This window comes from Lepidochelys kempii, chromosome 5 (assembly GCF_965140265.1).
Source record: "Lepidochelys kempii isolate rLepKem1 chromosome 5, rLepKem1.hap2, whole genome shotgun sequence".
Lineage (NCBI taxonomy): Eukaryota > Metazoa > Chordata > Testudines > Cheloniidae > Lepidochelys > Lepidochelys kempii.
In genome coordinates, this window is record NC_133260.1 from 51,812,466 (window position 1) to 51,828,292 (window position 15,827).

At 44.9% G+C, this 15,827-nt stretch overlaps 1 protein-coding gene across 6 annotated transcripts in view; it reads left to right on the forward strand.

Annotated features, from left to right (window-relative positions):
- Window positions 1-14,356, forward strand: part of MSH3 (mutS homolog 3) — a 190,218-nt gene extending 175,862 nt beyond the window's left edge. For 2 of the 6 annotated variants that reach the window (XM_073344373.1, XM_073344377.1), the window contains 3 exons: window positions 2,956-3,130; window positions 5,890-6,047; window positions 13,842-13,935. In XM_073344373.1, the coding sequence (XP_073200474.1) occupies window positions 2,956-3,130; window positions 5,890-6,047; window positions 13,842-13,852 (344 nt within the window). In that variant the 3' untranslated portion in view covers window positions 13,853-13,935. The other 4 variants (XM_073344375.1, XM_073344376.1, XM_073344374.1 and 1 more) reach the window with 4 other exon arrangements.
- The last annotated feature ends 1,471 nt before the right edge of the window (window positions 14,357-15,827 follow it).

Consider the following 15,827-nt stretch of genomic DNA (forward strand, 5'->3'; position numbering starts at 1 on the left):
TCAAGCTAACTGGTTTAAAAAATGTGCTCAAATAATTGTAATTACTTCAAAAACTTGCACTGGCATATATGCACATAACTCTCATTTCTTTCAGTGGGAGCCATCAACCAACATATAACGGGTAGAATTTGACCTTTAGTTTTATGTTTTATTTAAATGACAGGAAACAAGGACATACGCATTTTGAACACTGATTGATTGTTTGAAGTCATGCTCTAATTGGCTGATGTTTTTTATGATGTCATACTTACGCTGGCATTCCTAATGAAGGGAATTACCTGCCTGATCATCAAACTATTTCATTCACAAAAAATCAATATTTAAATGTTATGGTCTGGTTATCAGGCTGATGCGATAGTCTCATTATGTTAATGAGATGAGAAGAAAATTAATATTAAATTTTTCCTCTTCTTACCTTTCTAGATAGCCGTGTTAGTTGGTCTGAGCATGCACCCTGCCTGTATTTTTATGCTCTGTTTCCTGAGGACATATAAGGGGTGCAGTTCTGTCTCTCCCCTCCCGCCCCCTTCCCACTCCACACCCACTACCATAGGCTCTGAGCAGGAGCTCCACGGTGTCAGTTACTACCCTTATCTCTTTCTTTTGTTCGTTATCTTCAGGTTTGAATAACTTCAACAGAGTTAGACTTTTTGGTATATTTTGCAAAGTTTTCACTTGGCTTAGCCTTTATTTTGTTAAATATTTTGTTTTAGCTCTGTTAAATCTCTCCTGCTTTGTTGCTGGGCCCCCTTCTTTGTCATGTTTTGGGATAGCAGAGGCCAACTCCACAGGCTTGAAGCCATGGCACTGAGTTCAAAACAGCACTCAAAGACTGAGTCAACCTGACTTCACCACTGAGAGCACCCCCTGTTTTCCAAAGAAAAGAGGAATGATTGAATGGCAATGATTGGGGGTCTGTGGGGTATGTGCTGGAGATCTTCACAAGGACAGAGGAAGGGAATCATCATGGTTGCAATAGCCATGATGATTCTTGTGCTCCCACCTGAGGCTTGGGAAGACAACCCTTATCTGTAACTTCCAACTGTAATTTTATTTCCACCATCCCCACCCTCTACTCTTCCTCAAATCAAGCCCGGGCACCTATCTCACTGGTGACCAGAGAGCCTTTTGGTGTGCTGGGTGTGCAGAGCCCCTGCGTGCACAGGTTCTGGCACTTTCTCCACTCCTCCGTGTCTGTTCAGGAATATTGGAGAGACAGGATATTATGGTTCTGGAGAACTAGTTAGTTTTATATATTTAAACTGTACACTAAGGGTATGTCTATCCTGCTCACTACTTACGGCAGCATGCAGAGTACATACACTGCACATCCCACTAACACGGGTATATATAAAAGTGTAGCCAGTAAGGCGCTACTTAGGTGAGTAGAGTAAAGATACATATGAACCTTTAGGGTACATATTATACACCACTGTATACATGCCCGAGCGTTGCCACCTCCTGTCTACACTGCTGTTTTTAGCAGTGCAGAGTCCCACTGCTTCACCCTGTTTGAGGCTCTCCCTGCCACAGGGAGCTACTAGAGCCTTTCTCAGGGCTTGTCTACACTTATCAGAGGATCAACACTGCGGCAATCAATGCATCAGCGGTAAATTTAGTGGGTCTAGAGAAGACCCGCTAAATTGACCACCAATCCCTCTCCCATCGACTCCTGTACTCCACCTGATAGAGAAGATCACCCCGCCGTAAGCAGATCTAAGCTATGTCGATTTGAGTTACGCTAGTCATGTAACTCAAATTGCGTAGCTTAGATCAACTTTTCCCTTTAGTATAGACAAGGCCTTAGCCACAGAAAAAGGACTCTCGCAGTGAGGAGAGGCTCTGGCAGAGTGAAGGCAGAAGAAAGACTCTGGCAGGTCCCTGCCACCGGAGCCTTTCCCAAATGCATTCCCCCACCACAGCCTTTCACTGAGGTGTGTAGAGCAGGGGTGGACAAACTTTTTGGCCTGAGGGCCACATTGGGGTTGCAAAACTGTGTGGAGGGCCAGATAGGGAAGGCTGTGCCTCCCCAAATAACCTGGCTCCCACTTACTGCCTCCTGACTGCCCCCCTCAAAACCCCCAACTCACCCAATCCCCCTGCTCCTTGTCCCCTGACCGCCCCCTCCCAGGATCCCCACCCCTAACTGCCCCCCACCCCCTGTCCCCTGACTGCCTTGACCCCTATCCACACCCCTGCCCCCTGACAGGCCCTGCGGGACTCCCATGCCTATCCAACCCCCCCCCCCGTTCCCCATCCCCTGACTGCCCCCCAGGACTCCCTGCCCCTTACCCAACCCCTCCGCGCCCCCTTACCATGCTGCTCAGAGGAGGAGTAGCTCGCAGCCCCGCTGCCCAGCCGGAGCCAGTCATGCCATGCTGCTCGGCGTGCTGCCCAGGCCGGAGTGCTGGTGACGCAGCAAGCTGAGGTTGTGGGGGAGGGAGGACAGTGTGGGAGCGGCCGGGAGCTAGCCTCTCCAGCTGGGAGCTCAAGGGTTGGGCAGGACTGTCCTGCACGCTATAGTTTGCCCGCCTCTGATGTAGAGATATACCACAGTAGGATGAAGCCCCCTTTTCATTGTGATGCATACTTACACATATCCTACATGTCGCCAGCAGTGGTGTCCAGTATAAACATAGCCTAAACTAGTGTCAGTAACCTTGCCAGCCTTACAAAGAGAGAAGGCCCAGTTCGGTAGCTTCTCCACACACACAGCTTCTCAATGATCAGGCCCCAAATGAGAATTAAGCCATTGGAAAGGGGCTATGCAAAGTATACTGGAGAGCTAGGAAACATTTTGGCACTTGAGATAATCCATCTTTTTTGGCTTAATGTTCCTCGTAGGGTATGGTTATTAAGGAAGATGCATGAATTATGTAGATAATATGTTGTTCTGTCAACTTAATCTGCAGAAGTTTTGTTGATACAATAGTGATTTTTTTTCTTATTCTCTAGGATCTGAAGATGAAGAGAATCCTGAATTTATCACTTTTCTTTATCAAATAACTAGAGGAGTTGCTGCAAGGAGTTATGGACTAAATGTTGCTAAATTAGCAGATGTTCCTGAAGAAATCTTAAAGAAGGCAGCTCACAAATCAAAGGAGCTTGAGGGATTAGTGAATATGAAAAGGTCAGAATAATTGTGATGCATTCTTCTGTTTGTAATGAAACCTTCAGATGTGAGTAGGGGAGCTTTTCCCAGTAAATGGGGTATCAAAAAGAGCAGTAAGAGTTATACCAGACACACTTAAATACTTAATTAAGATAAAATGAAAACAGCTCCTGAAAAAGTGTATGAAATCATGCTATCCTTTTTTAGTCAAAGCTTTCTAAATTAAATAATTGAAATTAGTTTATATTTAGTCACCCTATCAAAGGTTTAAACTACCTAAAATATGTGGTATGTATGTTTGGTTTTTTTAGATATGAACTAGTGTAGGCAGCAACAATTTTGAATCTTTTACAGCAACTTTTAGGAAGCTAATTTGTTCCTCTAAAACTTATTTTTACTTTTTCTTCAGGAAGAAAATAAATATAAATGTGATGTCTATTTACATAATTCTTTATTTATTAATACATACTAAAAAGATTAGTTGATGTCTTAAAATGCTTAGCCCAGATATTTTTAATTTAGAAAATAATTTCAACTTATTTACTTAAGACTTTAGAGTTGCTAGCTATTTATAAAAATAGAGAAAAACCTGGAGAGCTTTGTTTCTGATTTAATTAAGAATATATGTTTGTATTAGCTTTGATAAACCTCAAAACTTTACATTTTCCGGAAATTTAGGGATTTTAATGTTTTTTACTGATATCGAACTTCAGATATGTGCTTATACATAAACTGTGCATAATGTAGGTGTCACAGGGTGACACTGACCCTTTAAGAAAGAAGAAGCCAGTGTACCTGTGATTAATCATCTGCTTCCCAATTAGGCTTAAGAGAAGGCATCTGGGCCATATAAATGGAAAGAGACTGAGACAGTCGAGGAGTTGGTCAGGTGAAGGACAGGTGAGAACTGCCTGGGAGGGAGATATTGGCAGGTGAGAGCTGCCAAAGCCCAGGAGACTGGGAGGTTCCTGAAGGAAACTGTACATCAGTGCTACTCAGACTGAGGCTCGAGAGCCGAAGTGGCTCTTTAATGTATCTCCTGTGGCTCTTTGCTATATCTTTAATATAGATATTAAAACACTGTGTGATTTAATTATTAACCAGCCAATTACTATGTTATTAACCAATTGTAGTTGATAAAATATAATACTTGGTCAGTCATTTTGCTGTGAGAATTTTATAGAGAAGGAGAAAGAAAGAAAGTGTAACAATTAATTCACACTACTGTGGCTCTTTTGGGTAATGTTGATTGCTAATTTGGCTCCTGAACCACTGAGGTCTGAGTATCACTGTTGTACATGGTTCCTGGGGGAAGGCTGAAGGCAGGAGAATAGCAAGAGAGGTTTGTTGGCTGACTTCCTCAGCCCAAAGAGCCAGGGCTGGAGAGGGCTGAAGGTCATGGGGAGCTGCAAAGGGGCTTACACATTGATGTCTTCATGCTTGAGAAGGGCCCTAGGGGAACAGTGAGGATGATCTTCCAGCAGAGGGTCTGTGGAGGTCCCCACTGGGAAGAGTGGGGTTATGCTCAAGTTGGAAGGGCTGGGATGGCTATCCTGGGAGAGAGACAGAAAAGGACTGATAAGGAGCCCAGGTGTGTTGGAAGATGCTAGAATTTGATGTGCTATGTAGATGGACAAGAAAATGTGTGATTTTAAGGACTATCTGCAGGGGGGTGATAAATGGACTATGTTCGGGGTCTTTTGTTATCAACTGTTTTGCACTATTTGGTAATACCACTGGCTCTAGAGTAGGGTGTGACTGAAGCAAAAAGTCTGACATGGAGTTACTGTGGCCTCTCGAGCAGGGAAACTGAGAAAGTCATACCGTTTCTGCTGTAGTCTGCCACTACAGGGTGCTCCAGTCGGGCTGATTTATACAATGGGTGAGGGATGATTCTCTAGTGTATTAATTGGCATAATTTCTTATCAACCTTATAACATTTTAACAACTGTATGTAAACAGGTTAGTCAAAAGTACAGATAGGTACTGTAAATACTTATTTCTACATCTGATTTAAAGACTCATAAAATGTTGACATCTGTAAGGATTCTTCTGTTTATGTTGTTGGTTTGTACATAATAGATCTGCACTGTAAAATGACTTCTACTAACTTTAATGATTTTTTCTGAGTCTCATCTGAAATGTCAAATCAAACCAGCTCTTAGCATTGTAATATAGATTAAGCTCTTTCTGATTATCATAAATAATATAGGTAGAAGGATTTCCAGGGCAATTTTTTAGGCCCTAATTATTTTGGGGTACAAAAAATTCCTTTGAAGCTAAGCAGTGTACAGAGCTTAAAGCCAATTCTTATCCTGTCATGTTTTAAGACCAGAACAATAAAACCTTAATATCTACATAGAGGATATATAAAGAGTTGAAGAAAAATTATGCAGTAATTTACACTTGTCAGTATTATATGGTTCATAATTCAAAAGTAAAACCTCAAGTTGCTCATAAATGTCTTAATTCTATCGTCTGCTGTGTGAGGTTCTAAAGTCATTTAAAAATTACTCTGCAAAGAGAAGACCATTTAAACTAGCTAAGGCAGCGTTATAACCTAATCTTAGTTGAGTAGGTATTAATTCTGGCTTGTCTGAATTTTACAGTTCTTATAATTAAGCTTCCATAGTCATTCTTTTAAGATAGCTTTTTATATGTAGTTTTTTAAAAAGGGAAAAAGCAAAAGAAAATTTATTTGTCTGCAACTGTAGTAAACTCCTCACCAGGAATCATCACTAAGATTTGAATTGTGTGCCTTCTTTACTCCTGCACAGCACAGCATCCTACCACCTGAACTACAGAACTAACTATGCTAGCTGTCAGCAGGAAAAGGCTGTTATCTTATGTCCACCAGCCACTAGACAACAACACAAGAAACTGAAATATATGAGTGGCCTCTTTTACAGACAACCTAGACAGAGAGAAAATCATGGTAGGTTCTTTCTGAGAGGCAATGTGGCTAAGTAGATCGGAGTTGAGTTCCCATATTAGAGATCAGGGTTCTGCTCCAAGCTTGTGAAAACTTTCCTTGCGGTATGAGGTTTTGCTTAATAAGAATTGTGAAGGGTACAGAATTAGCGGCAGTAGTCAGTAGAAGTGATTCGTGAACTCAGAGCCTCCTGCTTTCTGATGCAATACCCATCTCCCTAAGCAAAGAAGTACTTAAATGAGCAGCAACATCCAGATAATCCATTTACCTGTTCGGATTTTGTCCTAACTATAAATGTTGAAGTGACACAATAGGGCACTGCGTGTACACTGCCATAATGTTGTGAGATTTTGGGATGTTGCCAAAACCAAGCTCAACTGTGGGAGCCACAGACAGAAAATAGTGATTTTCAACAGTTTACAACTCTGCCTAATCTTTATAGAATTACATAGTGACGGCAAAAGGCACCTCCTTGACTCGAAACTATTTCCCTGCTAAATGTAAAAAGTCCTGCTGAAAACAATAGGGACAACAGAGTTCTTCAGAAAATGTCGCAAGCATTGTTTATTATGAAAAGTTTTAGGTCTTTCCTTCTGGAATGAAGTGTTCTTCTTCAAGTGATTGCTCATGTCTATTCCACAATAGGTATGCGTGCTCGCCATGTGCACCGGTGCCGGTAGTTTTTCCCCTAGCAGTACCCGTAGGGGAGAGCATTCAACCCCCCCCCCCACGACCCCTGGAGTAGTGCCTGCCTAGTGCGGTATAAGAGGTGCTGCTCTCCTCTCACCCTCAGTTCCTTCTTGCTGCCAGTGAAGGTGCTTCAGAACTGCTCAGCTCCAGCTTTGCTGCAGCTCGTCCCCAGAACTCTTTGTTTGTTCAGCAGTACCTGTAGTCAGCTAATTCAGTTAGTGTAGTTAGTCATCGAGCCTGGGCTGGAGCATGCCCCGCATCCCAGGCTTTGTCATTCAGCTCTTGTAGGCACTCTATGCCAAGGAGCGACCCGCAAGTGGATTGTCTGTACTGCTTGGGAGAAACCTATATCGGCAAAAGGTGCAAGATCTGCAAGTCTTTCAAGCCCCAGACCAAAAAAGAAAGGGACATTAGGCTCCGGGCCATCCTGACGGAGTCAGCACTGGCCCCCGACCCCAGCACCGCTCCGAACCGGTACCCAGCACTGCGGCATCGGTATGCGGAGACCCTCCAGTACCATCATGCAGTCGGCACTGCTCCCCGTCCACGGGGCACTCCAAGAAGACCAGAAAGACTCCATTTTCGCAACAGCACCGAGGGAAGTCTGGGACAGAGGTTAGGCCCATGTCAGGTAGTCCTGGATCCCCATCGGGCTCTAGGCCTCCGACTCACATTGAGTGGAGTAGCCTCTCTGGATGTACGGATGCCATCTACACCCAAAGCCCTTCAGGCAGCCAGGGAAGTCATGTCCATGCTGGTGCCCGGAGCTCCACTGATGTCGGCCCCACGCTCCAGAGGCAAGCCGTCACTGGGATCACCACAGTCGCCACTGGTCTGGTACCGGTCTCGGTTCAGGGAACATTCCCGATCACTGCCTAGCAACTGTTCAGGGCTCAATCCATGTGGATCGCCCTCAATGCCAGCCAGACTGTCTGGATGGGTGCCGTCCAACCGGGACTCACAGCCACCCGTCTACAGATCAAGCTAGCCAGCCCTAACAGCCAGCCCCTCCGGTGCCTTAGCAAGTGCAATGGCACCAAGTGTCGTGGCCAGCCCAGTGGTACCAGTGGGCACCGTGGCCTCCGGCGCAGCCCCTGGTGAGGGCTCACTCGGTGGCCGGGGCCTCGGAAGCACTGTCGGCGTCCATCTGTCGACTGCCAGAAAAAAGGTCAGGGGGACCCATATCCTCGGTATCGTGCCCGGAGTCTGACCAGGTGTTGGATCCTCTGGTGCTGGATGACACGCAAAGCACCGCAAGAGCTTCCCCCTGTCTGGAGGAGCTGATTGTGGCCCCACCCCCCTCCATCCTGCAGGAGGACTACCAGGCTCACCAAGACCTCCTAAAAGTGGCAGCGAGCCTCCACCTCCAGGCTGAGGAGATGGAAGAGCCCTCAGACTCCCTGTTCAATGTGCTGTCCCCTTCAGCGCCGGGCAGGGTGGCCTTGCCGCTCCATGAAAGAGTGGCAAGAATTTCAAATGCCCTGTTGCAAACACCAAGCTCATTGGCTCCCATCTCTAAAAAGGCGGAGCGCAAGTACTTTGTACCCACGAAGGGACACGAGTATCTGTATACCCACCCGGCGCCCAGCTCCTTGGTGGTCAAGTCAGTCAACCACAGAGAGGGGCAGGGGCAACCAGCCCCAACCCCCAAGAGCAAAGACTCTCGGAGGCTGGGTACTTTTGGGAAAAAAGTTTATTCGTTGTCAAGCTTTCAGCTACGAGTAGCAAACCATCAGGCTCTCCTGCGTTGCTACGAATTTAACCTCTGGGAATCCCTCCCCAAGTTTGAGGACTCCCTTCAGGAGCGCAATAAGGAGGAGTTTAAGGTGCTTGTGGAGGAAGGGGCGGTGGCCGCAAGGGCATCCCTGCAGGCTACTTCAGATGCAGCAGACACGGCCGCACAGTCCATGGCCTCAGCGGTGTCCATGAGATGGGCGTCATGGCTTCTGCTCTCTGGGCTCTCCAGCAAAGCGCAGTCGTCAATGCAGGATCTCCCTTTCGACGGGAAGGCTCTGTTTGCTGAGGAAACAGACACAAGGCTGCATGGCATGAAAGACTCCCACACGATCCTCCAGACCTTGGGCCTCTATGTCTCTCCTCCAGCAAAACCCAAGTTTCAAGCTGCAGCAGGCTTCTGCCCAGGTTTCCCTCCCAAAGTACGAAGCTGCCCACAAAAAGCAGCGGGACTATAGAAAGCACCTGCAACAGCAATCCTGGCCTGCCCTCCAGCCTGGGTCTTCTAAGGTCAGGCAGATGGGCAAAGGGCATTTTTGACAGGATGCTCGGGGGTACCCTGCCAATTCTCAGCAGGGACCTTCCCCCAGTAAAGCTCCTTTTCTCCAATTGGTTGTGTGCTTTCCTCCCAGAATGGTCGCGGCTCACCTTGGACCGATGGGTCCTCAACACCATCTCCTGGGGTTACACCCTTCAGTTTACCTCCTCCCCACCCAACCACCCTCCGCCCCCATCCCTCCTGGGGGACCCCTCTCACAAGGCTCTGCTCAAGCAGAAGGTGGGGCGGCTCCTGGACCTAGGAGCTATAGAGGCAGTACCCAAGGAGTTCCTGGGCAAGGGGTTTTACTCCTGGTATTTCCTTATCCCAAAGGCGGGCTCAGGCCCATCATGGACCTGCAAGGCCGGAACCACCACATGGGGAAACTCAAGTTCCGTATGGTTTCCCTGGCCTCCATCATCCCCTCCTTGAATCCAGGGGACTGGTACGCTGCCCTCGATCTACAGGACACATACCTCCACATCCACATATTCAAGGGGCACAGACGCTTTCTCTGTTTCATGGTGGAACAGAGTCACTATCAATTCACGGTCTTACCATTTGGTCTGTCCACTGCCCCCAGGGTCTTTACAAAGTGTGTGGCGGTGGTAGCGGCCTACCTCAGATGCCAGGGGGTCCCGTATCTGGACGACTGGCTAGTCAAAGGCACCTCCTGGTCACAGGTGAGGGATCATGTGGCGCTCCTCCTGTCCACATGTACTACCCTGGGCCTGTTGACAAACAACACCAAGTCCACATTAGTCCTGGTCCAATGCACAGGGTTTATTGGGGCGCTACTGGATGCAACGTCAGCCAGGGCCTCTCCCACCAGGCAGGTTTGAGACCCTGAAAGGGCTCATAGACTCAGTCACAAGGTTCCCAGTGGTTACAGGCAGGGCTTGCCTGCAACTGCTGAGTCACATGTCTGCGTGCACATATGTGCACACAATCACGCCAGACTCAGAATGAGGCCCCTCCAGCTCTGGCTGGCCTCGCAGTTCTCCCAGAATGGACAAAGTCCTCACCGTGCCAAACTCAGTGATCACCTCCCTGTGGTGGTGGTCTGCCCAAAACAACATGCTCCAAGGGGTCCCGTTCAGGAACAGGGCCCCATTGTTGGAGGTGGAGTCCGACACGTCAGACCTGGGTTGGGGGGCCCAAGTGGGGAACTTTCAGACCCAAGGCCTGTGGTCTCTACAAGCCCTACCCTTTCATATAAACACCAAGGAACTCAGGGCAGTGCGACTGGTGTGTATGACCTTCTGCTCGCACCTGGAGAGCAAGGTAGTCAGGGTCCTCACAGACAACATGGCCTTGATGTTGTATATCAACAGGCAAGGCAGGGTCCGATCCTCTGCCACGAAGCTCTCAGTCTGTGGGACTTCTGAATAGCCCACAACATCTACCTAGAAGCCTTCCACCTGCTGGGCGCCTAGAATGTCAGGGCGGATTGCTTGAGCAGGAATTTTTCCTCTGAGCACGAGTGGTCTCTACACCCGGAAGTGGCTCACCAGCTCTTCTGAGGGTGGGGTACTCCCCAGGTGGACCTATTTGCGACCCGGCAGAACCGACAGTGCCCCCAGTTCTGCTCCGGGGGGGGGCCTAGGGACGGGCGCTGTCTCCAATGCCTTTACCCTGTTCTGGTCAGGCCAGCTCCTCTACGCTTTTCCCCCGTTCCCTCTGATCAGCAAGGTCCTGGAGAAAATAAAGATGGACAAAGCCAGGGTCCTTCTCGTTGCCCCTGCATGGCCTAGGCAGCACTGGTGTATGGGACCCTCTCGGGGCTGGCTATAGCTCCGCCATGGCAGTTGCCGCTCCGCCCGGATCTGCTCTCTCAGGATCAGGGCTGCCTTCTCCATCCCAACCTAGCAACGCTTTACCTCACGGCGTGGCTGCTCAGTGGCTAGGTGGTGAGGAAAGGACATGCTCGGAACAGGTTCAGCACATCCTCCTCGAAAGTAGATGGCCCTCCACTCGCCGCTCCTATGTGGCGAAGTGGTCTCGGTTTTCGAGATGGGCAGCAGGCAGGGTGTTTCCCTGACGGCCGCCCCAATCCAGCTTATCCTTGATTACCTCCTCCACCTGAAGCCCCAGGGACTGGCGCCCTCGTCAGTCAGGGTACACTTGGCGGCTATATCGGCCTTTCATCCCCCGGTGCAAAGGCACACTGTTTTCCCATGCTTGACCGGCCAGTTCCTTAAGGGTTTGGACCATCTCTACCCATATTCCAAGCCCCTGGTTCCACAGTGAGACCTAAACCTGGTGCTGGCTCGTCTCATGGGGGCCCCGTTTGAACCACTGGCCACGTATTCCTGGTCTCACCTCTCATGGAAGGTGGCCTTCCTGGTAGCTATCACGTCGGCCCGGTGGGTCTCAGAGCTCAAGGCCTTAACCTCCAAACCGCTGTATGTGGTTTTTCATAAGGACAAGGTCCAGCTCTGCCCACACCCCGCCTTCCTCCCGAAGGTGGTCTCCACCTACCACATGGGTCAAGACATTTTTCTGCCAGTCCTCTGCCCCAAGCCTCATGCCACTACTGAGGAACGCCATCTCTACACACTCGACGTGAGGCGAGCTCTGGCTTCCTATCTCGAGTGGACCAAGCCGTTCAGAAAGTCTTCACAACTGTTCGTCGCCTGGCTGAGCATGCGAAGGGTCAGCTGATTTCCACTCAGCAGCTTTCTAAGCAGATCACTTCGTGCATCTGTTCCTGTTATGAGCTGGCAGGGGTTCCCCCGCTGCCCACTGTGAGGGCACACTCGACTCGGGCGCAGGGCTCGTCAGCTGCCTTCATGGCCCATGTCCCCATCCAGGACATTTGTAGGGCTGCCAGGTGGTCTTCGGTGCACACGTTCACCTCGCACTATGGTGTAGACCTCTTGCATATACTTTGCAGATAACATCCTTTTATTCATGTTTCCTTCAAGAATCTGGGGCTTAAAGTAATGTGTATGTTATCTAGTCCAAAACTATCAAACATCATTTGATTGCATACCATAAGAAGTTTTCCATCTGTATAGTGCCTAATTCTTTCTTCCAGTTTTTACTTTTTGATAAAAACATTTTCTTACAGATATATCTATTCATGCCATTCATTTCAGTTTTATAATCTTACTAATATCAGAGTGTTTTGCAGATGCTTTTACCCAAGGAATTTGACTTTAACTATTTTAATAATAATTAGTTTTGTTGCTTTATATTTCTGACTCTTAGAATTATTAAAAAATTGCTGATTTGCTACAATATCCCCATTTCTTTAATCTGCAGCAATAATTTGTGATACGCTGTTTGTCAGGTACAAAAGCTTTGTTGGACTGATAGTAATTAGTACTGCATGGGAAATGGTTTTCCTATTCCATGAACATTTTTGAGATTTCCTGGGCAGGTGTCCTGACCCACCAGACTGCTGGCTATTCTAGAATGGGTGTATCTCAGTATCTTCTGTTGGATCTGTTTCCCTTGTATAATTAAATATTAATTGGGCCAGAAAAAGAAAGCAACTCACTCTATATCCTAATGGTTAGGGCATACACCTGGGATGTGAGAGACCCAGGTTCCAATTATTGGTCTGAGTTGAGAAACCTTTCCTGTTGAAATATCCCCATTTCTTTGATCTGCAGCATTACTTTGTGATATACTCTTTGTCAAAGACAAAAGCGTTATTGGGCTGATAGGAGATGGTTTTCCTGTCCTATGATGATTTTTGAGATTTCAAAATTTCCCCATTCTACATCAGAACAAAATTGCGACCTTTAGATGAATCAGCATTTTCTGACAAAAAAAATACCCAACAAGGTTCTAATAGTAATATTGAATATTGTGAATGTTTACATTTTAAAATGAAATGTTCAAAAAAAAAAGGAAAAGCACTCATATTTTTGGGATAGAAAGGTTTCTTAAAATAGTGCAGTGTGGTCAGTTAGATAATATGCATCTATTATTTACTGGTAGATGCATCTTCTTCTGTTAACATGACTCTTGCCAGATAGGATCACGGGCAGTTGACAAGAAGTGGTTCCTTCCCACTGGAATTTAGTATGCTTTCAGCTGCTTCCCATCTGGAAATGTGGACACGATCTTGAGGATCAAAACTGGATCCTTACATAGCAATATATTGTGCTACCACTAGACCTGCAAGGCCAGGCTGACTTGTCAATTTTTTTCTGTACCTCATTGCATGTTATATGGGGACATTAATTGGATATATCTGAGCACTTCACTAGCTTTTCATATTCACGTGAAATATCAGAAATACATTCTCACTCATTTTAAATATCTTGCTGCTACTTAGTTTCTCTGACACGCTATCTTTCTTGGGCCTCAAAAATTAAAAAAAGGAATTGGATATGCACATTTACTTACAAATTATGAGAATATATCTCAAATTTCTTCGTCTCTTCCATTGCTGAAATATATACTTGTAGTACTGCTATTAAATGAATGTTGGTATTGTTTTTAATATTCTTATCTATGTAAACCACTTTCCTATTTCTCTTCATTGACTTACATTGTGCTCAGACTTTAGTTCCATTTGTTTGTTGCTTTCTGTACCTTAGCAGCCTCATGAAGAGAATTTGTTGGATTTCATGAGCCTATCATAGTGACCAAAAATATTGAATGTATATTGTAGAAAATTTTACCCACATATTTACAGTGGGCACTGTTAGCACAGTGTTTTGACTTACTGGAAGATTTTACTTTGAGCTCATAAGTCCCGATCCTTTTTTACTGCATGCAAAATATTTTAAAACAGTTTCAGTGTTTTCAGTGGCTAATTGATGTATTTGGAAATTTAAATACGTCCTTATTTTGATTTTTGTGGTTTTGTTTTTCAGAAAAAGGCTAAAATCTTTTGCCAAAATATGGAATATAAATGATTCCCAGGAACTACAAAAATGGAGTAGTGTGTGTGAAACTGGAGATGAATGATTAGATCATTTTTAATGCTTCAGATCCTTCCTTTTTGAAGACTGTAGTAATTAACAAACAATGAGCAATTCAAAATATACTACTGTACAGGGTAAAGTATTTGAACAATGTGCAATTTCATATACGTTAAGTGGACCGTATATCTATTGGGGGGTTACCTTTTGAAAATAAGGAACATTATAATATATTCCATACTTAATTTTTAAAGGCAGGCTCATTTTATGGAATTTCTCTACCCTACCCCTTAGTTTATTAAAAAAATAAATAAGTGCAAGGCAACTAGTTGCATTTGATAAAGTTTACAGTGTGATTAGAAAATATGAATAATTATGTTTGTAAATTGTTAGAAAATCATTTTATTAAAAATAAAATAATGGCTTTAAAGATTATTGTACTTTGATTTCTGAAAAAAATTAAATATTTTGTGTGTCTTATACTGGGAAATTTTAATTCAGCTGTTCATTCATTGTTTTTGATTTAGTGATATGCGGCTCTTCACATTCACACATTATATTATTTCATATTTACCTTTGATTCAGTAATATAAAGGACTTTGTCAACTTGATTATTTTTATATTGGCCAATTTTAAAAAATAAAGATTCTGGTAAATCACCCTTTAAACAACGTTTAAAATTAAACATTAAAATTTTTAGGAAAAATATGCATTGGGTGCAGAGATGAGGGGATTTCTGTTCCGCTGCTCGTGCTTATAAAGGTGTTATCAGCAGGCTTGAAGAGCACCAGCACCAAATGTTCTTAAGCTCGCTTTTCCTCTCTGTGCTCACAGTGGTCTGTTGCCTCTTCAGTTTCGACTTCAGCTTTACTGCTGCTACTGGAACTCCCTAGCAGAGTCAGTAAAAAGACTACATCTGAACTTTCTCCCAGGGCAGTGTGTGTGTGTGAGTGATACCAGCATGTTAATGTGTAAGGCAGTGAGGGAGCAACCACAACTATGAAAGTAGCAATCCATAAAATCCCACTGACTGTAAGTTTTTTTTGGTTGAAGTGATGTTAGATGTTTCTCGGACAAGCATAAGCTTGCAGATGGAAATGTGATTTTTGTTGGTGTCACTCTTAAAAAGAAAAAGGAAAAAAAAAGTATCGCTGCTATGAAAATGAAGTGCCTAATCCAGGTAAAGTTCATACGTTTAAGATTTAGTAAAATTAATGTTTATCATAATGTATAGAACTATTTTATTTCTATAAATCTCCACTCGTTTTGTTAAACATCTTATTATTTTGGACATTTGTTACAGGGGAGAGAACAAAATGCATTTTGTCATTTTATTGAGGAAACCGCTGACGAGAACCTGCCTGATTATATTCACAAGAATAAAAAATCATTTTTTTTCCCTAAGTAATGCAGTTTTTTTCCCTAAGTAATGCATTTTAAATGTATCTTAAAATGACTGAAATTGTATCATCTTGCCAATGAACGTTATGGCTTTTACAGCGTAAAGAACTAATACAATCCCAAGCTGCACAAATATTTTTTTTTACGTTTAGAAGCAACTGTCAACCTTATTCGTGAAAGATTTTTTTCAGTGTGCAATCATTCTGCAGCTTATAAAGCATCCTCTAAAGATATTACAGAAGCATTTCTGACTCTGGATACTCAAATAGCAGCAGTCAGCATAAGCTTCTCCCCTCATCTCTGGCTAACAAGGAGATCCCATCCCTTCCTCACAAACACTTGTTACAATAGTTCATGCACTTATCACTTCCAGACTGGAATGTTTACCTAGGTTTGGATAAAGAAGTCCACAAGGAAGCTACATGTGTTGCATAACAGCATGGACAAATAGCTCATCTTTGAAACAGGATCAGCTGAAGAAAGTATCTTTGTACCAGTGTTCCACAATCTGCACATGATTCCCCTTTGGCTTTTTGA